This window comes from Lipophrys pholis, assembly GCF_963383615.2.
Source record: "Lipophrys pholis genome assembly, chromosome: 21".
Classification (NCBI taxonomy): Eukaryota; Metazoa; Chordata; class Actinopteri; order Blenniiformes; family Blenniidae; genus Lipophrys; species Lipophrys pholis.
In genome coordinates, this window is record NC_137649.1 from 13,837,698 (window position 1) to 13,861,027 (window position 23,330).

General features: G+C 42.5%; 1 protein-coding gene across 4 annotated transcripts; it reads right to left on the reverse strand.

Annotated features, from left to right (window-relative positions):
* Nucleotides 1-2,763: 2,763 nt before the first annotated feature.
* Nucleotides 2,764-23,248, reverse strand: pum2 (pumilio RNA-binding family member 2). 4 transcript variants are annotated; one of them, XM_080490502.1, is made up of 23 exons: nt 23,103-23,248; nt 18,889-19,252; nt 16,070-16,138; nt 15,130-15,235; nt 14,342-14,529; nt 14,083-14,255; nt 13,603-13,894; nt 13,421-13,514; nt 13,211-13,318; nt 12,942-13,087; nt 11,728-11,848; nt 11,466-11,606; nt 10,768-11,070; nt 10,439-10,666; nt 9,628-9,895; nt 9,353-9,482; nt 9,128-9,262; nt 8,835-8,972; nt 7,717-7,842; nt 7,363-7,434; nt 6,366-6,487; nt 5,189-5,381; nt 2,764-4,946 (listed from the first exon to the last, which is right to left on the reverse strand). In XM_080490502.1, exons 2-23 carry the CDS (start codon nt 19,237-19,239, stop codon nt 4,815-4,817), a joined length of 3,636 nt encoding a protein of 1,211 aa, XP_080346628.1. In that variant the 5' UTR covers nt 19,240-19,252; nt 23,103-23,248; the 3' UTR covers nt 2,764-4,814. The 4 variants fall into 4 exon arrangements, with proteins under 4 accessions (XP_080346628.1, XP_080346629.1, XP_080346627.1 ...); XM_080490503.1 differs by having other exon boundaries at nt 9,134-9,262; nt 10,768-11,073; XM_080490501.1 differs by having other exon boundaries at nt 10,768-11,073.
* Nucleotides 23,249-23,330: the final 82 nt, after the last annotated feature.

Consider the following 23,330-nt stretch of genomic DNA (forward strand, 5'->3'; position numbering starts at 1 on the left):
CATTGTGAGCTTCACCTCAGTGAGTCAGAGCTGGATAGGAAAAATGAGTTTAATTTAGGATTGACTAGTAAGTTTAAAAATCAAAAAACCAAAAGCACGTTAAAAAAAACCCCACTGAAACATTGCTGCCTGTCACCAGCATCACGCCAACAAGCGGAAGGCTTGATGAGATTTGCATCTTATTCTACAGGCCTGAAAGGTGGTGTGCTCCAAGGCTCAATCTTGGGCTCCTTGGTCTTTAACTTATCCAGGACGTGCGACCACTTGGGAATGTCATAGGGAGACATGACATCAACCTTCACAGTCATATAAATCACACACAGCCACACATTTCTATGTCTCCTGTTGACGCAGGCTGAAGTGAAGCCCTTTTAGTGCCGTGAGGGTCGGGGGTTGGGTGTAGGACCCTCAGTCTGTGGGTGAAGGGAGGGGTTCCGTTTTTAACTTGTAAAGCACTTTGTGCTGCATTTCACTGAATGAAAAGTGCCAGATGATTAAAGATTGATCAAATGAATTTGATCATTCTGAATCGTCTGAATCTACATACTACAATCACAGTCAATCCCATGAAACACTAGTGGAATTTGAAAGAATTTCTGCTGAGTTGACATCGTCCAGCCAAGACAGTAACTGAAGAAATATAACAATGGGGCCTTTTAAAAGAGGCAGGTTGTATATCTGAGTTCACATGAGTTCACGGCTCCAGAATGAGGGAGGAAGATGTTTTCTGGGAGTTACAAAGCCCATTATCAGCTTCATGTTTGGACGCCTTCAAGGTCAGCAGGAATTCATGGCAGAAAGAGAGATGAGTTGAACTCATTATTTTCCACCATTAACCCCAGCATGAAGAACCAAACTTCAGCAGAATGCAAATGAAGTATTTCTTATTTCAGTAACAGTGTAATCTTGTACATAGACCACTGCAAGTCTTTATATTATACTTCACACAGTATGAAGCATTCAGGCCTCAGAATCTATTCAACGTAGAACTAGTGGTGAGAGTATGGCATAAATTGTAAGCTGTATGTTTTTTTCTTTTTATAGGATAACGATTTCTCGTGTAATCAGGTTTGATTTATGCAACATGTATGACAAAATGTTTTCTTTCTTAATATGAAATATATTTTTTGCAATCATTTCCTCGGGAAATATTGTGTTGCAACTTGAATTTAATCTTCTGCAAACACAGAAGAACAAGTCCTTAAAATCTGACTTAATTCGGTCCAGTAATGGTTGAACACGATCCTGCATGCGAGGGTGTCCGCATTATCTTCAGTCTGTAGGTGTCTACCACGGCCTCCAGAGGGCGCTGTTGACCGCTGTTTGAATCGAATTTTCCGTCCTGAAGATATTCTCATTTTAAAATCCCAAGTATCATGAATGGTGTCATCACACAATCAAACACGCAGATCGAAATCTGCTGAGGCGACCCTGGAAGGAGCAGACACCATATTGTTGCAGACATCATGTTACATAAGCCTCCATTGCATTTCCTCGGAGCTGCTGGGAACTCCAAAGTACCAGGAATACATAAGCTTAACGCATAAATGCAAGTGAAATTTGAATTAGTGAGTGATGCTGGGGAAAGAAGTATGATGCCTTTATCATATATGAAGTTGAATTAAAAAGCCTGTGATAAATACTTTTTTTTCTTTCTATTTGATCATTTTCAGCCATAATTGGCTTCATTAAAAAAAAAAAAACAAATACAAGAAATCATATCCTCGAGATTCCTTTCTTTCTGGCTGATTCCGTCAGTTTGTAGATTTGAAATGCAGATTAAAAACCCTTTTTATAAGTAAAAGTATAACAATTTGAATAAATTTTGATTGAATGTGAACCAGTGAGTATTCCATTAAAATATATAGACCCTTTGCATTGCGAGGTAGACGCCTGCACACAAGTTAACGTGAAGAAAATCGACCCATTTAAATCTAAATTATCTTCCCTTATACAGGTTTTCACTGTGGGAGTCATTTCAATGAACTTCTTGTTTATTTTCTGTCAGTGTACCAACATTAGAACCAGAGTATGTTCATAAGAAAGGTTTTTGGGACATTCACACCACTGTCTTTCAAAGCACGTACAGTGATTTAAATCGCGTGTCGAGTACGCGTGAATGCGTCTTTCCATGTTTCTAGTGTGATGTCCAAGAAAAAAAAAAGAAAAAAAATCTCAATCAGTTCATTCATAATCTTTCCCCTCACTTCAGACGCATGTTTGAGTTTGATCTTCGAGAACATTTATTCACATTCATTCAAAGTCAATAGAAAAAAAAAAACAACAACACTGCAGGTCAAATGTTAGAACAGTTTAATCATACATAGTCACAATTCTGCTTCCAAAAATGAGTTTGTTTTCTTCATCTAACATCTGGAAATGTACATAAGGCCACCTGAAAATGTACATATTTTGACAGTGTGACAAAACTCATATGTTCATATTTATATAATTGACAATATTTTACATTGCTTTTGCTTACAAGGTAGTAGCTGTTTCAAAATACAGCACTCTTCTGTACAAAAATAATTCTTGTCATATCCTGTGAAGTTTCCATGGTAGCAGAGAGGACTAAATTCAGCCTCAGTTTTAGTACAGAGTGTTTCTTTTTTACGTTTTAAACTGTCACACATCAGAAAGACTATCAACAGTGGCTGTTACAGCTTCGGTACAAATAGAGGCTGGCCTTTCTCATAACAGATTAAAAACAAAAACCATGCCAGATTGTGAAGCCATGAAGTTTTTTTTCTCTTTTTTTTCTTTAAAATAACACTTAATCAAATAAAACTGTATACATTATATTCAAGGGGAAAGGGGTGATGAATATACACACACATCTAAATGCACATTTTTGCCTTTTTCTCCCCAAAAAGTGTAAAAGACATCCCATTTACAGCATAAACGTTTACAAATGTACAACTGTACAAACGAAATAAAAGCATCACTACAAATTTAGAGCAAGGCCTGTCAAACACCACGACTAGACATTTTTTTTTTTTTCTTCAGTTAAACTAATAATCTTACACTTAATAACTGCACATATACTACATGTATTCTACAATTTCCAATGAAGCGAATAAGCCATCGATACGAGCAGTACAGGTGAATTGTATAGCTTTTGACGACCCCACCGGCCCCCACCAATGCACTTGCGTACCCCACCCAACCCAAAACCAACACAAGAAGTTACTTAAAAGAACAAAACTAAAACATCTTTCAACGTCCCTTTCTTTGACGCGTCCCTCCAGCGCTAGTTAAAGTCTCCTCAGATGTACGAACCTGGAATAAACGCCATTTCACAACATGGTTGTTTTTTGTTTTTTTTAACTGCTCTGGCCTTCAGGTGGTGGGGGGTGGGGGGGGGTCCATCATCGCTGCAAGCCCCCGACCCAAAAGCAACAATTTACTCATACATAAAGATGCTAAACATTGCTAAGCTACTTTCTATGCAAGAGATGATTATTCAGTACATAAAGATACTGTCTTCTAGGGCAGTGTTCATCTCAAACTACAAGACAGATAAGATGTTACACAAAACATAATAAAGAAAAAAATCATTCCGAAGATTTAAAACCTGTCACAGCATGCCAACGCATACCCCCGCCCCGTTACACCCCCCCCCCACAAAAAAAGCAACCCCGGCCCCACAAATCCCACCCGCTATGGTCGTTTCACGTTAAGATTAAACCAGGTAACACTCCCGCTGTACAACCAAACCTCATGCTCTGCTGCTTTCTGCAAGTTAGCGGTAGCAGTTTTTTTTCTCTCCCTCCTCTCCCCTCCTTGCATAAACCCCCGGGGGAAGGGGTTAGATAAGACGGCTCAGATGGTGGTGGGTGGCTCCTTGAATGCAGCAGCTCAAGGTTTGCCGGTATGAAAGTTCGTACCGAAACGTCGGGCAAACGACGAGCTGCTGGGATACACAAGCGCTCCCACCCAAGTCTGGAAAAGGAGGCAAGAAGGAAGAAGGAAAAAAAAAAAACCCACCACTGGAGAAGACGGAAAACAGACTAAAGCACCCCCCCCCCCCCCCACCCTCCCAAAAGAAAAGAAAACACGGAGCCACCAGAACCAGTCTCTGACCTCTCAGAGTGACTGTGGCACTTGACACATAGTCGCCTGTGGACGGAGGCATTCATTTCCATCCATACTATGAAGTGCTGTTTGAAAACGGATCCATCAGCTGCTTTGGCATGGGACGACGCCTTCACTGCACGCGGGGGTATTGTACAAATATAATCCTCAATTGCTTCGACTTAATTGGGAGCAGCCGACGCGAGTCTGGTTACAAAAACAAGTGGAATCGTCTTTTAAAAGGATCACTCCAGTTTTAGCTTTAGAAAGTCACTTGCTGGTGTTAATTGTAAGAATTGTAAATTTCAGCAAATGTGTAATAAGTTTTTGCTTTTCTACAGAGAATTTACAAGGTAAAAAACTAAATGTACAAGGTCATATGAAAACCAGTCAAATACATCAATTACATCATTAACAATGGGCTTGTGCTTTACCCAGGAAAAAAGAAAATGAAAACGGCCTGCTGACTGAGCGCCCCCCAGGGGCCACTCGGGGCCCTGCACCGGGGGGGCAGAGTGGCAGGGCTCAGTTGTCACAGCGTTCTTAGGTGAAGTTGACTTGTCTTGTTTATTCTCTCTTTTTTTGGTAATTCCCCACCCCAGAAACACGGGATTGACAGAGGGCGTCGAAGGCTAACCCCTACGGCTAAAGGAGCGTCTCTCACAGAACGGGGGGGGGGGGGGGGGGGTTGGGGCTCCTACTCCTGCACTTCTTCAAGGGGACCCAGGAAGTCAGTGAGCCTACATGAGACCATTCGTGGGGCCGCCGATGGGACCCAGTTCAGAGCCGCTCTTCATGTAGTACTTTTCGAGCTTTGCCAGGATGTGCTTCCCGTAGGTGTACTTACGCAGGGTGGCGATGTGAGGCCGGATCTGAGGAGGAAGAGAGAAGGTCGGGGCTTTAAAAGGTAATCCTTTGGTTTTTCACCCCTGGTGGGGGTAGCCTCCACATCTCTTAGAAACTCACACATTTTGAGAAGTTTTTCACAAAACTAGTAAATATATAGTTTTGCATCTTGCTTTAATAAGCCACAAATGTGAAAACTAAAAAAGGATTCCAGATTTTGTAAATGCAAATCTCCAGATGTGCTTCCCTGAATTAGTGACGGACTCACCTTGTGCATGATGATTTTACGCTGACCAGGTTCCGCCATGTCGATCATTCTTTGGACAACGTAGTTGGCGTACTGGTCCTTCATCATGGTGTAGAGGGCGCTGTGGGGCCCGTCCTTCTGGGAGCACACTTCATCGATCAGCAGAGCTCTTTCTGCACGCGATGAGTTGATCACACACTTCTCCACGACGTTACTGAGGGAAGAGAGGACAGACAGTTAGTTACTCTCTGACTGTCAGAGAGGGAAGATGCCTTGTATGTCGTTCGTAGGAGTGCAAACTTGTTCTGAGTCTGGTTGCTTTATTTTTGGAATGTGCTCTGAACCTCTTGACATGTAATAGAGTATATTTACACTGACACCATTCCCCACACGGTAACCGAGTCTATGACACGTTGAATTTTCACATTTCACACCAGTTCAGTATAGAAGCTCTGCATATAGCAACATATCACCACAGAGGGAAGAGAAAACAGAGAGGTTAACAATAAAAAAAAGTCACGGCTCCTGTAACAGTTGTCAATTAACACGTAACCTGAGAAAAGCTCCAAGGTAGATTGAACATGTTCAAACCACTCCGCAGCCACCAAGATGGATTAAAATGAGTGGGTTTCTATGTCAGAGTGAAAAGAATTACAACGAAATGCTCCAATGAAGTAGGTTACAAATTAGGTGCAAAACCCAAAATGAGCCATATCACAGATATAACATGCCTGCTGATTCCCCTAAAAGAGACTGGAGGCAACTACTGGATGGAATCTTTATTTGACGTTTTCTAAGAATTTACAGCAGAAAGTACATAAACAGAATTACTTTTAATAGATATTAAAAAGAATAAATGGCATCGGTGCCATACAAATACGTTATTCAGACAAAACAACTGTAGGTAATCATCTACAGACATGTTATAAGACATATTCTTCTTCACATACTTCGAGGTGTCTATATACATATATATTTATCTATTATCTGCTTATATATACATAGTTAAAGATAAAGAGGACAGTTGTGCACAAGAGAATAGACTATTTGTGCAAAGTGGAGCTGCTGTGATGAGTGAATTTCCCCATGTGAGATTAATAACGCCTGATCTAATTTTATCCAATATATAAGAGCGTAGAGTGCCTTGGTAATCTTAAGGTTCCAAAAGTCCATAACTGCACCATAAATCCTTCCTTACCTTGCAAACTTATGTTGGCTGAGGACGAGAACTTTTCCGCGAACCTCCGCCACGATCTTGCTCTTATCCTCCGGTCGGCCGTGCTCCAAGACATGCTGGATGACGTAGTTACCATACTGATCCTGCAGGGGGCGGTGGAGGTGTGAGAGCAGGGCTCAAAGCCAATTCACCGCTTGCGGCATTAATCACAAAGATTGACCAAGAGGCAGCCTTTAATGTGACATGATCTCATGCACTACTTTTCCTCAGTGGTCCTGAACAAGTACGAGATAATCATGCATGGCTACGGTGATCGGCTGACGGATGAGTGACACCCCCGTTGTGTAGTACTGTGAAAACGTCATCACTGCGGAAGGTCAGACAAAACAGATGCTGCTGGTTTGGAGTGTTGCTGACCAGACAACACAACCAATAGCATCTTTGCCCCTTCAGAAATGGGTGATAGACAGTTATGGGTGTTTTTTTTTTGTGTGTGAGAAGCAACATGACTTGCAATTGTCAATCTTGTTAAAGTAGCAATTTGGTGGGCAGGTAAGATCTGCACCTTTATTTTTCAAGTATTTGCCTTCAAATTCATTTTCTGTCAATCTGTTTTAACAGTGTGCTGAGTGAGAAGCTTCATCTACAAATGATTAAGGGAATAAATATTGGCACCGTCATTGTGCAGACTTTTTAAAAATTTGGAAAGCTTTTTTAAGGAACAATATTGGTGAAATGACAAAAAGAAAAACAGATTGATCAGAAAATGCTGTGGGCAAATGAGGGACAGATAAACCTGTGCCCTGTGAATCATAGGTGGCTTGAAGCGAGAGAAAGAGAGGGGAAAAAAAGCAAGAGAAAGCGGCTCAGTGGGTTAGGAAAGGCCTGTAAAAGTTGGGAGTTTAACTATCTCAGTGTTAAAGTAGATTCTTTCAGAAAGAAAATATTACATATTAAAAAGTAGGAGAGAGGAGGGGAGCACGGGGACATCCGCGAGAGAGAGGCAAATTGCTCTGACCTTGAACAGTGCATCACGGGACACTGTATAATATGTTTTGGGTGTCATCTCCAATGATACGCCTTGATATTTCTAGATGGAATAAGTGAGGGGGGGCAGGGTGGATGTTTAAATAATCACATAGATGTAATGAGAGCGAACAGCACAATTACAGTCATCCTTACATTTTAACATTTAGCAGACCACAACAACAGCAAAATATGAAATGCTCAAACATGGAGGAGACATGCAAATACACAACTCAACAGTGATTCGTCACATCTAACGAACATGACAATTACGTCTCTGATCAGTGTGGGTAGATAAAAATAAACAAAAAACTGTGTAGCACAAACTGGAGACAGATGTGCTCACCTGGCCCAGCTGTTCAGAGTGCTGATGAAGCTCCTCCAGGATGGGCAGAGTTTGCTCCTGGGTGCAGTGCTCCAAAATCCTCTGGATAACTCTGCAGCCATACGGGTGTGTGGAAAGCACAAACACCTGCGAGATGATGCAAGAACAACAGAAGATAAATTACACCGTTTCACACCATCAAAGGTGACGGTTTGATCCCCAGTCACATGCTGTCCACTTGTCAGACTGAGGCAAGTTACGGAACAGAGAATTGCATGTGTAGGTTTGTTCCAGGTCCTCAGTGTATGTGAAAATGAGTCACTCCCCCCCGCCCCAAAAAAAAAAAAAATCACCTGTAGGTGTGAACGCAAGTGTGTGTGTGATTCGTGTGTTTGCACTGAAATAGACTGACGACCTGAGTTTGTACTCGGTCATTTGCCCGATGTCAGTAGAAGTGGAAGTGGTGGAAGTGTGTGAATGGATGAGTGAGGGAGATCAACACCGAGGTGTTTTGGGACTGCTAAAGCTGTGCCCTCCCGGAGAGAAGTGAGTTTATTAAAACAGTAAAGTACCAAACAAACCATTGTTTGTTTTTTTTAACTCCACAAGTTTTAAGTGACTTCAGTTATTCTAAATGGGTATGGTTGAGAAATGTTTTCCCATTTCCTCTGTGTTTCGTTATGACACCATCTACCCACCTCAATGTGTTTCCTATAACACAGTACTTATGCAGTAAATGGACTTAACTTATAGAGCAGTCTCACATCGCTTTATACTGTTAGTCCCCACTTTTTACTCCCAATGGTTTCCATGAAAGGAGCTCAACTTCTATTGGGTGATATACCATCCAAAAGACAGTCAGTGGTTTACATTTTGGGTCAGAGTTCCAGGAGGTTCTGTAGTTTATTATTTAACAATAAACTCCATGCTCAATACAGACATGTCATCTTTCTTCTTTATTAAACATTTCAGAAATTTTATCCAACTTATGAATTCTTTTTTGCAGCACAATCAGGTCTTTAAAATACCACTTTTCAGAGAGAATAATATGATCTGCTTCAAACATCCGTGATTTCTATTCTGATGAAAAGTGTAGATTTGAAGGACAAGCAAGCCCTTTGTGATAATAAATGACTCACCTGTCCCTGAAAGGCATCAATGATGAACTGCAGGGCCTGAGGCTGGACACATTCAATGCACTTTTGCACCACATGGTTTCCATTCTGGTCCTTCACACACTTCAGCACGTGGCCATCCAGCTCACGGACTATGTCGCTCTAGAAACAAAGAAACAAATAACATGTATGCGTAGCCAAACAATGATTTTCATTAATGTTTTTATGTTAGATCATTTTCATCTGTTTATTCTATGTTAAATAAGTCATTAAAAACAAATGTACAGGTTGTTAAAAAGAAGTGAAATCTCACTTACAATTACCTGCTGGTCTGAGGAGATGGACTCCAAGGCTTTTTGAATGACTCTGCAGCCATACATCTGCAAAGCCAGGGGAAGGACGTGGCCGCGGATCCGTGTGGCCAGAGCCAGCTTCTGGTCCGCACTTCCAAACTGCAGGACATAAACACACAGTGTGTTGAAGAGATGTTATAGAAGAGAATGTTATAGACAAGAAATGAAGATAAACGTCACAGGCCGAACCTCAAAGAACTTCTGGATGACATAGTTCCCAAAGACATCAGTCATCAGTTGGTACGCTGCTTGCAGGATCTCGCCAAACACCATCTGCCTTTCAGCCGGAGTGGCCCTCTCTAGCTTCTGCTGGATAAATCTACAAGGAAAAAGTTAGAACAAAGCCTTGAGAGCAAGAAAACCAAAGAGACTGGTTTTCAGCAATATCGAGACTTCATGTCATTTAAATCGCGATATACTCTACATTCTTGCTATGTCTTTAGGACAAAAACAGATCTCAGCACCTGGATCCATGCTGGTCTTGAGAAAACTCCACCATGTGTCCTGGCAGATCACGCAGTTGGAGGTTGGGGAAACGGTTGTTCCTGAAGTCTTCCAGCAGGCGGCTGCGTCCGGACGGCATGACGTCAGAGCGGCTGTAGCGGGGCCGAGACGGAGGGAACAGCTGGCTGCTGGAGTTGAACAGACTGGATGTGCCACCGGTGCTCCGATATTTGGCCTCGGCTCCGGGAGCTGCGGAAATGTAACGCCCGCTGCCATTTGTCAGGCCACCTACAAATAGACAAAATAAAATTATTACTGAGTTTGCGCCTACGCAGTGAAGAACCTCAGATAACACTTGGGAGTAGATTGTGACCCTGAAATGCTCCAATGTTAACACAAGGATTTCATACTGGATCCCTGAAGTTAATAGGAAACCATTGAAACGAGGCCAGGACGGGAGTCAAATTAGTGTTGTTGAATTAGATTTAGAGTCTAGCAGCAGCATGTCGGACCAGCTGAAAATGATGGAGGGATTTTTAGTTAAGATGGAAAACACAACCGTGACAACCCAGCTGTGATGACACAAAGCTGTCAAAAATGATTTCCAGTTCAGCAAAACAGCACATCCAAGTTTTGGAACATTTTCAGGGAGAAACTAAATGAAAGCATGTGTGTTTGTTGAGCTTCATAGCTCCATCAAAAACACCAAGATTTCTCAAGTTAGTACATCAGTATTTAAATACATGTACAAGAATTACATTTTAGTATTTAACACATAAAAATCCACAATCAGCCATGAAGCACATTTGGGTTGGTGTTCTTAAAGCTCACCTAGATGAAGGCTGGAGGAGGATCCATGAGAAGAGGGCAGAGAAGGTGGAGGAGTGAGCGGAGAGTGACCTGGTGTCAGGCCAATGGGGCTGGGAGAAGAGGAGTAACCCAGGCTGTTGTAGAAAGGTTGGCCGATTGGAGTTAAACTGCTACCGCCTCGTTTGTACAGGTCAGAACTCGCCAACAGGGAGTCCCTGCGGGAAACGCTGCTACTGGTGGAGCTGGACACTGCAAGAAACAGATCAAAAAACATGTCATTTGAAGTCGATAAAAATGTTGTTTCCAAAATAAATATGATTGTCTGTCTATTGGTCAGTCCTGTCACTAACCAGAAGAGCCAAAGCCTCCAAGAGCAGAGCCGAGGCCCACACCCAGAGAGCCGCCGGTGCTGCTGAAGCCGAGGGATGAGCTTGGGGGTTGTTGGGCGGCTGAGGTGTGTGAGAACAGGGAACTGCTCTGGGAAGTGTTGGGGACTGATCCAGAGCCGTAGAAAGAGCTGGAGGGCAGACCACTGCTGGGTGGGGGAGCCTGCTGCTGCTGCTGCTGAGGCTGCTGCTGAGGCATGGAGCGATACAGGCCGTTAGCTGGAGGACCAGACATGTTGTTACCAGAACCAGATGCAGACACCGCTGCTGCTGAGGGAGAGAGAAGAGAGAGGAAGTTAAAAAGGTGAAAAAATATGAGCGTAATCTGGCTGATTCATGAAATGCCAATTTCATTTAATAGCTGGGTAAAATGCAGGCTGCACTGGCATGTTTAATCAAAACATAACTCAAAAGATTGGGCAGGATTAATATTAGAGGAAGGTTCCCAAGACTTGAGGTGTGAATTGAATCTGGTCACTTTTCATTAGAAACTGATGAAATGCTTCAAAAAACACTGAAAACATCTGGTCTGTTCCGTGAAGCTCAATGTTTCATATCTAACGTCTCTGAATAAAAAGTTCTATGGATGAAATCAGAATATTACTGATTGAAAATGCAATCAGATATTCAAGTATGTAGGGTGTAAATGGGTTTGTTCTCACCAGCCTGAGCTGCAGCAGGATTGATGAGGAGAGGCGTCTGGACAAGACGAACAGGTCCGCCTAAACCAGTTCGAGCACCTGGGCCCATCACCAGAGCTCCAGTCTGGTCGTAGTAGGCTGCAGGAGCCAAAACTTGATAACCTGAGAAGTTCAACAAAAAACAAAACATTTACAACAATACAACGCAGCTATGCAGAAGTCGAAGTTTCACTGTTAAGTTCAGTCAAGAGGCATTTGGTGATTGTACTCTTTGTCCACCCACCAGGCATTCCTGCATATGCTAAAGCAGGATTTGCTGCTGCAGCTGCAGCTAAAGACTCCTGCTGACTCTGCTGGCCTTGACCAGGTGTGAGCGGTCGTTGGTTATTTCCTGTACGCATGACCTGGAGGACAAAGGAGGGATACACTCACACAAACAGGTACCTCAATGCAAGATAAAGTGTGTTTTACATGAGAACGGCTCAGAGAACAGCTCAGGAGCAGTATATATGCTTTCTGCATGTACGTCGATTTCAAACAAGTCATGTATCGTGGCCTTCATACTCCTGCTTTTTTTATTTTTCTTGGGGTGTTTGTTCCAAACTCCATCCAGTAGAGGGCAGTGCATGTTGTGGTTTTCATGTGGGACAATGTTTCTAAACAAGTCCAAAATTGCTGAAATAAGTATTCATGCCCCAAGCATAATATAAAATTTGGTCTGGGTGGACAATTGGTCTCATGTTTATACCTTTACTTTTGAAGACGTTTATAAACTGTGACACATCTCATCTGAAGATTCCTTGTCCTGAACAACAGGCAAAGTAATGTTGGAGACATGCTTGCATCTAAATATTTATTCACAGTCTCGAAGGGATCGGTACATCCATTGTCTTTTTTCTTTTTCTTTTGTTCCTCTTACTGGTCACACATGAGCTCTACTGCACAACACTGCTCCACTGTCATCAGTGGTATTATTTGATTTGCTACTAATCCACAAGCATGTATCAAATTACACACAAAATGTACACAGAAGATGGACAGAAGGCTCTGCCCGTACTAGTCCGTGTATTTAGCATCAAGCTCAACAGTGTGGTGTTTCCATCTAGTACAAGCAAAGCAGCGGCCTGTGAGCACCCAGACACTTGAGTGTTCAAAATGGTCCTAACTGATGAAAAACACTTTTGGCCACAAACACGATAAAGCAAAAGGTGGTCATCAGTGATTCCTGTCAAAGCTCCATGGCAGCATCAAGTCTCAGGGTCGATTTGCTCCAAACAGAGTGAAAACTGAAATCTATACAATCAGAAATAATTCAGTGGGTGCACAGGAGTTTTGGGCGGCGCGTTGTTGTCAAATGACAATCCGGTCACAGGAATACTGAACAATCCTAAAATTGATGCAGTTTTGGTGCATTTGATACATGGTCTCGTGTTTTCAACATGTTGAAACAGTCAGGATATCCCCACAACTATGAAATTATAAATTCATATTTCCTACCTGTTGCTGGCCTGGCCCTGGCCCCTGATTGGATTGTTGCTGATTAGCTGAGTGATTGGCACTCGATGCAGCCTGTTGCTGGAAAAGGTTGGCTGGGTAAACGCCCCATGGAACACCGTAGTACTGAGGTGGAACAACTGTTGGGCCTGACGAACATTTTGCTTTGTTACAATCACACAACATGATCATCTTGGAAATTAGTACAGGCACATCACGCATGATAACTTTTAAAAGTGGAATTAACAGATATTGATATCTGGCTTAACCACCTGCAAGAGTGGCTGCTGCTGCGAGCCCAGCGGCAGTGTAGGGATCAGCTCCAGGAGGGCCAGCATTGATGATGTAAGGGTTTGGCACAAATGCAGGAGCTAGACCAGCTGGGTAATGAGGGAAAATAATGCCATTTATACACCCACAGCAAATCTCATTAACAAGTATGTGCAACAGAAACAGAGGTAACATAAAACAAACAATCGTACCGAGATGCTGCTGCTGCGCCGCAGCCAAGGCATACTGTTGTTGCTGAGCTGCAGTGAGCTGTTGTACAGTGAGGGGATTAGACCTCTGGAACAACTGAAAGAAAAAGAAGCAGAAGTCACTATTTGTAGAGCAAACATGTGGTGGTTTGATCCCTCAATAAATTGTCTGTTCTTAAACTGACCTGCTGCTGAGAGTTGTAGTCAAACAATCCTACTGGAGTCCCTGAGGAGTCCACCTGAATCTGGTTCCCAGCGTAGTCGAACTGTAAGGACTCCACACCAGCCTGCTGCTCCATTCCTCCCATGTTCTGAGCCTCGGGGTTCTGGAAGTCCTCAGGCATCTTGTTCTGAGCGGGGTTCTGTTGCTGGAGGACATGGGGGTGGTGCTGACCCATCATCTCCAAACCTGTCTGACTGGGGCCCATCCTCTCCACTGCCTCGGTGGGGGAAGCTTGACGACTACCAGGGGTTGGACTGGGAAAAGAGCAATAGAATGAGCATTTAATTACTCATAAAACTGGTTTCACGTGGCAGCGTGTAGCTGACGATATGTGTTATGTGTAAGCTCCAATTCTTTGGAGAATAAAAGATTTTTTTAAAGTAAGTTACATCACAGGGTCTGACACAAATAGCATCCATCAAAATGGAAAAGAAAGACCTACTTGAAGTCCTTGCAGTCTCTGTCCATGCCGTTAAGCAGACCTCTCCCATTCGCTTTAGCAGGATCACCCTCTTCTCCCACCTTCATCTCTGGACTCTTGTCTTCTTCAAAAGGAGATACCTTCTCTTGTACATCGTTTTTCTCTCTTCCATCTTGGTCAGGGTCTCCTCCACCCTGTAATCATAACAGGTCAGATCAGACCATCAAACTTTGAAGTTAAAATTAACTTGCATTAGGAATGATGTGAGGAATCGTCTTACATAGCCACCGTTCCTGTAGCGACCGTCCATCTTGTCACCGGGTGAGGAGCTCAGCACATACTCCACCATGCTCACTCCCAGGCCTCCACCTTCTGAGCGGGGTGAGAGAACAGAACTGGCATCGCCGTTCCCATGGAAACCCTGGCCTGGCCGCCGCTGCACCATGATCGGCTGGGACACTGAATGATCTGAGGGAAGAAAACCATTCAAAAGTCTCTGCTTTATTCATTTTTCAATATGCTGCCTTCCAATTGCCTCATGACTTTTTAACCAGGCTGCTTTCACAACGGTGAAGTATTAAAGACCCTCCATTTCTATATCTCCAGGGTCAACCTGGGGCAGCTTCAAGTATACTGCAATTCATTTTCAAGGTGGCCTTTTTAAAGCACTTATGGTTTTCTATAGTCTGAAAGACTTTCACATATAGATCTGCTACAATGTCGTGTTACGTATAAATGCACTCTGTTCTTCTGACTAAAAGCTCAATAACATCTCTGTCTATACTAAGAAAAAGCAAACACAAGACCATATTTACTCGACATGATCCTGCTGTTCTCTGACTTGGGATCTTGTGATTCATGGAACCTAGTTTTTCCTGAGGAAGTGACTTTCTATTCTAAATTAGGATTTTTGAGCGTCGGAGAAAACTGGACAGCAACATTAAATACAAGGTCATCTTCAATAAATGTCACTGAATGCCCACACATTACAACGAGCTCTGAGTCCAATAATCTGAAAATGAAAACAGCTACAAGAGAGTAATCGAGCAGGACAGTGAGGCCACTCACGCGATGATCCCCACGCGTTGTCCCGCCACTCCTCTCCAAGCAGCATCCCCTTCCTACCATCCTTCGCCAACTCATCAGAATCCCAGAGCTTTTTCGCAGGCAGAAGCTACAAAACAACAACAACAAACATATTTATATTAAATATTTCTGGCATCACAACATATTAAATTCCAGTTTGTTGTTTGTGTTATACCAGAGGATATGTAGCATTTCTCCAAAATGGTTGGTGTGGGACAACATCACTGGTATTTTCTGTCATATGGATTTATATTATTGGGCTGATTTCGCTTCAATTTGAAGTGGCGTAACATGCAGATACTTAGTCGGTTTGGCCTACTTAACATTTCCAACAAATGTGTAAATGTATTAAAACTATTTCCTCTCAACAGCAAAGAGAAAATAAGCCAGAATGTGATAATATGGCACAGAAAGAGATACTACTATTGAGAGGTGTAAGACGGTCTGACGACAGTCACTGACATGTTTGCCAGGATCTCTCCATCTGTTAAATTATGAGTCATGTTTCTGATAGAAATAAATGATCCGAGCTTTGGCTGTTATATCCTGAAACACTCAGCCTTTTGTTACTACTAAGGGGACACCATGCTGCAGATTACAATACTGCGGGGTAAAACAATGTGTTTTACCCGTGACATCATCTGCCACTAAAGAATACAATGCAACTGTTACTTACTGAATAAAACCTGATCGGAACATAACTTGAAACAAAAATACAGTCTTGGGCCACTCCCTGTGCAGTCATGACTCCCTGTATTGTCGCCGCTGCCCATATGAATCACCAAGTGTTTGTTAATAGGATTTTCCCCGTTTCCATAACACACAAGTAAGAGTTACGCTTTAGTTTAGTTCAATTAGCCGTTGATTACTCCAATACCAGCAGCCAGAGAGCCGTGATGACCTTTGAACATAATGGTCTTACTTCTCCCATCCCCCTCGATTCCAGTGCAAGAGCTTGAAAGTCATAATTCATTTCATCAACGGCACGGACCTGAGATGAAGACAAAAAAAAGAGGTTGGAAACAATGTTATGAACCAGTTGAGAAATATATTTAGCATTCATTAGTGGAACTTTTTAGGAATCAGAACACTTTGACTGGATTTAGTTATTACCATTTTTCTTTTCAATATATAGTTTGTTCAACATTAGGCAACCGTAACAAAAATTCCCCCAAAACCTATTAGTTTCTAGCTGAAGGCTGAAAACAGCCCCAAATGTGTGGGCATGTGAAACGTGAGATATCCCATAATAAAACACTGCAACATCACTATTCAGCACACAACTCAAGTGTTCAATAGCTGATATTTCAAAAACATCATATTGTAATTTTCACACACACAAAACAACCCAAAAAAAAAAAAAAAACTGCCTAAGCCAGGCTCATGGGTGTTACTTTATTTTTTTCAAACCACAGGTGGAGGCATAAAAAAAAACAAAAAACCATACTGGTCAAAAAGTGACTCAAGCTTGGAAGGTTGGAATACCATGACTGTCATTTTCACGTTTAAGTTAAAACATTTTTAAACTTTTTGCTTGAAAGGTGCAAGGACTCTGAAAACCACTGATCTTCTTAAACAGGGATAAGAAAAAAGAAAAATCTGCCAAGCGCAGTACTGCGAGTAGATCAAGAACAACAATGAAGAATTGCAGAGTGTTTGTCCTGTTCATGCTTTATTTTAACAGAGCTTCTTTAACAAAGTGTGCTGATCCAGCTGATGATGTAGTAAATGCAGAGACACCTTTCTTGCACCAGGTCCTAATTGGAGAGGACGTGCAACCAACAGCACCACTGTGTATAAATTGATTATCATCAAAACTATTCTGAAATGAAAATGCTAAAACAATGTTGTTTCCAGGTGATCATTTGTTTGAATGTAGCCAGGGGCTTGGAGCCGACATTGAACAAAAGTATCAGACAGGCATGGGGATACGAGGCCAATAAACAAACCAAAGAGGGACCCTGAGCAGAGTGAATGAACTGCAACAAACAAAAACTAAACCCAAGTGTGCACCAATAAGGAATATCGCAAAGGAGATGACAGCCAACACTTTTGACTTTGTAAAGAATATTTACAAGCTTTGTGAAAGTGATAAGGTAGTGAGGAAGACTAAGGCCACATCCACACGAGTCAAAACGATATTTTTTCTCTCCGGGATTTTCAAAAATATTCCGTTCACATGTCACTATGAACACGGCTCAACACAAGGCTTCAGGGCATGTAGTACATATGCCAGGCCGTTAGGGGTGCTGTGACTCACCAAACACACCAAAGACGCAGAGGAAGAGATGGCGCACATAGATATTTAGGAGTAGACCCCTGGTCATAAACTTCCATCCAACTCTGAGTACTATAGCTCTATGGCCCTGCTCTTCCTGCTGCTAGCGTCATTGGCTTCTGCAGCTCAACCGGAGCTTGGTTTTTGTGGTTATTTGAGGACATTGCAAACTGCGTTGGGGGGAGAGGGGGGCGATTACGTCATCTTTTTTTCCATTGATGATCGTCTTTGCCATCCACAACTCGAGGTGTAGACGGCACATGCCGGGGTTTTAGAATTTCCCCACTCTGGGACCCGTGTTTGCTTTCGCACTTCTAAAACGCTGCCTCGCATGGATGATTGGCCAAAATCGACTCATTCACATGAACTGGCGTTCTCGGGTAGACGGCCCCTAAAAAGCAAATACCACCATGCCTTGGGTCATTTAACACGGTGAACGGACAACTCGTCCACAAAACTGCAGCCTCGGACAACTAGTCCACAACTATTTTTTTCAGCATTATTGATTTGAAGGATTGGATTTCAAAGTATATTTGACACATTTCGAAGGAATATTAAGTATAATTGACACAAAATCATAAACATTGGCAACTGCCCAGAGCGAGTTGTCTGTGGACGAGTTGCCCTACAATCATTTAACACTGACGCTCCATACACAAAGAGTCAGAGCTTCATGTGTGAAAATCTGTTTGAAGCCATTTTAAGAGAAATATGTCATCTTTAGACGTTCGGTAGAGAGGGTTTACTGCTGCAGGTAAGACAATTTAATCTAATCCAGGAAGTCCAGCCCATGTAACAAATCTATGGGTTTGAGAGGGTTATCAGATGGCAAAAAGCAGCCCAGCAGCTTTTAACACCGTCAGACAGGATATTACAACTGTGGATCAGTGATCATGGTGAGATTTGCACCCCTGCTGTGTCAACACAATTGCCCAAGCCCCCCATCTCACTGATTTGCCTGCGGTCAGTGGAGGAGGTGACTGCAGTATTTCAGCTTGGCGCGATCACTGTCCTAACACTTAAAAGTGTGTATTCTGCCTCGCATGTGCTCAGACAATGAATATGAATGAGCCCAGAACTTTGCATGAATGGTTTTTCAGCTCTCAGAAGCAATGAGACTCGTGTAAACAAACAGGCGCTTCCTACGCTGGAATTTTTTATTTTTTTTTAATGACAAAATAAACTCAACTTTAACTTGTGTTGAATCTATGCATTTTGTGATGCTATTCATGACAGTACCAGGAACAAGGCAAGGAAATGTTGATTCAAGTCTGTAGGAAAACTTCCTGTAGTTTTTTTTTTTTTTCAAACATGTGAGAACAAACTCCCCTGTGTCAGACCTGCATTCAGAAAGTATGACATGTAAACCTGAAATCTCGGTTAATCCACATTAAAGTTTCATTCATCCGACCTTTACTAAACAGACTATCAGCGCAATGGCTGCGCTCACAAAAGCTGCTTACCTGATCCACATGATTGGCATCCCCAGTTGGCCAGCGATGCTTTGCAGGCGTGCAACCGACAAGCTGCTCTCCAGGCTGCCGCTGAAAGAAGTATCCCACCGTGGCGTCATCTTGAGATCTCCCGCTCAGCGGGGGCTGCGGGGTACCAGGGGCTGGATTGACACCTCGGTCCATGCCTGGTAAATGTGGCCCCCCAGGAGCCTGCACTGCTCCGCCCACTGACGCTAGGGGCACTCCACCATGTACTCTGACGCCCCCGGACTCAGGAGCACCATTTGCATGCAGCATCCCACCTCTTGTCTCCTGCCAGGCCACGTCATTCATACCTAGGATGCTGCATGGAACGCTCATTCCACGGGAAAGCCTGGAGACAGCAAAAAACATGGCAATACAGTCATTAAAAAACACATGGAATTGGAGCGTCACAAACAAGGAAAGAATTAAAAAAAAAAAAAAAAAAAAGCCATTTTACCCCTAGAAAACCATTAACGGTGATCCGAAAGAAATGTTTAGGATTAGACAAAAATATTCAATTACCATGATCTACATCAAATATAAACCTAATTGTGCAGACAAAACAATAAATAAAACATGTGGACAGCCTGTAAGGTGCAGTAGAACATCTTCTCCAGGCCTCTGGGTTATTTTCTTTCCCATAATCAGTCTATTTGAAGAGCAATAAGACAACATGCCAGAAGTAGACTAGTTAGTTGTAAAAGCAGAGTGTATTATGGGTGTTCCCACAGAAACAAATAATTTGAGGACCTTTTCTGTCTAATTATCAACTCAAACATCGTGTAACTGCAGCTTATTGTTAAAACATTGAAGGCTCAGCAAAAACTGCATGTTGCTGCAATGGTCCAGATGTTTTCATCACACAAGGTCCAATTATGTTATAACATAACATACACTACCAGTCGAACGTTTGGTCAAATAGCCCTCACACAGCCTGGGGATGCGTTTGGACTCATTGTTTGGGTTGAAAAACAAAAGATGGTTAAAATAAACACAAAGCGGATGGGATGACATGTTGCTGCAGGATGTTGTGGCAGCCCAAGCTAGTTCAGTGTGATTTAAATTCTGAATTACACCCGTGTCTCATATCATTTGGACTGATCAAACCAAAGCAGATTTCCACTGGTCCAAGACCATTCCTTGAGTTTCTTAGCTACTAAAAAACCACCACCAAGGAAAAGCATCAAGCAGAAGATATTTCTTTGGGCTATTTGGCTATAAAGGTAAAACTGATTGACGCAGTTTTACCTTTAGTTCATGTTTCTGCTACTAGAACTCTGTGTGGCATTTATCAAGGCTCTAATCTGAGGCGATGTTAACTTGTTATTTCTGAGGCCAGTGACTCGGCTGAATGGATCCTCAGCAGCAAAGGTGACTCTTGGTCTCCTTTCCGGGACAGTCCTCATGTGAACCAGTTACACTGTAGCACTTGATGGTTTTTGCAACTGCCATTGGAGACACATTAAACGTTTTTGCAGTTTTCAGGACCGGCTGACCTTCAGTTCTTAAAGTAATTGAGTTTTGTTTTTCTTTGCTTAAGTGATTGGTTCTTGCTATATTATGAATTCCAACAGTTGTGAAATAGGGCTGTCAGTTGTGTACCAACCCGGCTTCTGCACAACACAATTGATGGTCAAAACCACATTAAGAAGGCAAGAAACTCCACAAATGAAACCTGACACGGCAAACCTGTGAAGTGTAAACCATGTCACGTGACGACCTCATGGAGCTCATTGAGAGAAGGCCGAGGGTTTGCGGCGCAGTAAACAAAGGGGGCTACTTGGAAGAACCTAAATCATAAAACATGTTTTGAGTTATTTCACAATTTTTTTTTGGTTTACTACATATATCCATGTCTTCATTTATAGTTCTGATGCCTTCAGTGAAAATCTGCAATTTAAATAGTCAAGAAAAAAAAATGAATGTGAAAGTGTGTCCAAACATTTGACTGGTAATGTACATTGATTGTAATACAGTGTAAACACAACACTGATGTAAACATGTAGGCTACTAAAAGAACTAGCAGCAAAGTGTCCAAGGTGAACAGAGCAAATGAAAATTCCCATTGTTTCAAAAGTCCTTATTTTAGCAGAGCAGCAGCAACTGCGAGTGTGTACCCACATGGAAGGCATTCCTGGAAAGCAGCTGCGTCGTCCGGCCAAAGTACTTGAGGTAAAGCCGGGATTTACAGTGCAAACTGCCAAGCTGCAGAACTGTATTTGCTTCAGGAGCCAAGGCACCAAGTGTTGTTTTTTTATTAACTGCTTTAAAATTTGAACTTTTTGTCAGAAGACAATCTCAAATACAAGTGTTGTATTCAGGTTTAGCTTGGATTTTTGTTTACAATATATTCAAATGGGGATAGCAAGAAGGTAAATGCAACAACTTGGAATATTATCAAACATACATGTAGCCAAAATGGATTCACCTCTACAATGTAAACCCAACGAAACACCTGAAAAATGAACTTATAGATACAACAACAACAACAACAAAAAAACTATTTTGAGCTCAAGCTAGATTAATTATATTGCCTTGGAAAATAACGGATTTATGGCATAGCTATTGGTCTAGATTACTGTACAGGTGCAGCTATAGAAGTGTCCCATGAACCTATGTTGACATTATTATGCAATCACAGGAGGATCTTTTGTGTGGATTTGAAAACAGGAAAAACAAACTTAAGCTTTCCATCCAAGACTACATGGCTGACTCGTTTGTGATCGAAATGACATGTCTGTGAATCTAAAACCTTACAGTATTTTGAAGATGAAACCCACTAAATGGAAAACTATTTATTTGCCTCGCCGGGATACAGCTAATTCATAACGTGCTCACTCCATGTCATGGCTTCTTCAAACCTTTAGCCTCAAGTCAAACTGCTTTCTTGGAAGTGGACACTGACACTCGTGTTCTGGTGGTGTGTTGATCCGTGCGGATAACAGATAGACAGATAATGGAGTCGATATCTTGCAAAACCTACACGGCTAAGCAACACAGTGGTTAGCATGATGCTAAGTGGTGATCATAAAGCTAACGTAATGCTACCAAAAACATTTAAGACACCAGAGGCCAGAACTACACAAATCATATTCAAATGTTAGACGTGCAGTTATATTGACCCCTGAGGTTTAGTTTTACAACGGCACAGCATCCAATATGTACTGCTGGTCGTTGTGAAAAATCGACATGCAAGCCTTTAGCAAGCAGACTAACTAACCAAGCCGACCAGACGACTCTGAAGTTGGCTTCTGATTTGTGCCTTCCGATTAGGCGTGAAGAGAAACGATAAAGGGGACATCTGTTATACCAGCACTCTTAAATGCAGTGAGTAAGTTAGTTACACGATACAAAGCTTTAAAAACCACAAATCAGATATGGACAATATGTTTTTAAACAAGGTTTAAAAAGGCTAAGGTGTCAAAGCAAGTGAATTTAACACGTAGAGATACATCCTTCAGGCAATATGGATTTCTTTCCCCCCACAGACTATATGGTGTGTTTAATTCTCAGTCGCACACACATCCATCTTTACATTTTAAAAAACTAAACATCAAAGCTGTTTTTCCACAATCTTTGCCGTTGACAGTCGAATCGTAGGCCAACTTCAGCGCCAGGCGAGCAAGTCCGCTGCTAATTAGCAAGCTAACATTATGGCTTTGATATGGCATTTATATTGAATAGGATTCATGAATAGTGAATAGTGGACTTGTTCTATATCGCAGTTTCTCTCAAATATCAATTCGTGCGTTTGCACGAGCCGATCATGGTCTCACTGGCTAACGTAACTTTACAGGACCAAACCGGCTAATGCTAATAGCTTGCAGGCCTAGCCTGTTTATTATTGGCTGGTTACGCTGAACATCGCTGTTAATTTCACGAATTCAGGCTTTATTACGAAGCGGTGTGCAATAATATATCGCCAAGGCGTGCTATTTTCCTCCCTCGGAGCACCTCACGTCCTATAATAAGCCCCTGCAGCTAGCGTGAGGGCTAGCAGACGCTAATTGCCAGGTTGCTGTTGTGTGAGCTAAAACATCAGCCAAACAGTCAGCGGCTAAACAACATGGCCCCCCTTTAAGTTCCAAACAGAGGGGCCTTAACCGCTAAACAAAAGGGGAAATACTCCCAGCGCGGCAGCCGCCTACACGGCGGCTTCTTTAACAGGCCTTTTGCGGGAAATAAGAACAGATACTCACGCGTTGTCGTGTCGAGAGAGGGTCTATGCTTGTTGCACGCCGTCAAGCCAATTCTATATTGTTTTGTTTCCTTGGCGAGAGAGCGGTGATTTAGCAAGGCTGGGTACTAGGCTAGGAGTCTGTCTGCACTGCCGCCCCCTGTCGGTGGACAGCGGCAACTACACAGACATGCGTACAACAGCACCCCCCCCCCCCCCCCCCAAAACACCCCCACCCCCACACCCACTC

What these genes read in the sequence shown, in the direction of transcription:
- pum2 (XM_080490501.1), bottom strand. Translation starts at nt 19,239, where the DNA reads ATGAGCGTTCCATGCAGCATCCTAGGTATGAATGACGTGGCCTGGCAG. An exon ending in GCTACAGGAACGGTGGCTAT is followed by an intron (nt 14,256 to 14,341) that starts GTAAGACGATTC and finishes TTATGATTACAG; the next exon opens with GGTGGAGGAGACCCTGACCA. An exon ending in CAAGACCAGCATGGATCCAG is followed by an intron (nt 9,483 to 9,627) that starts GTGCTGAGATCT and finishes TTTTCCTTGTAG; the next exon opens with ATTTATCCAGCAGAAGCTAG.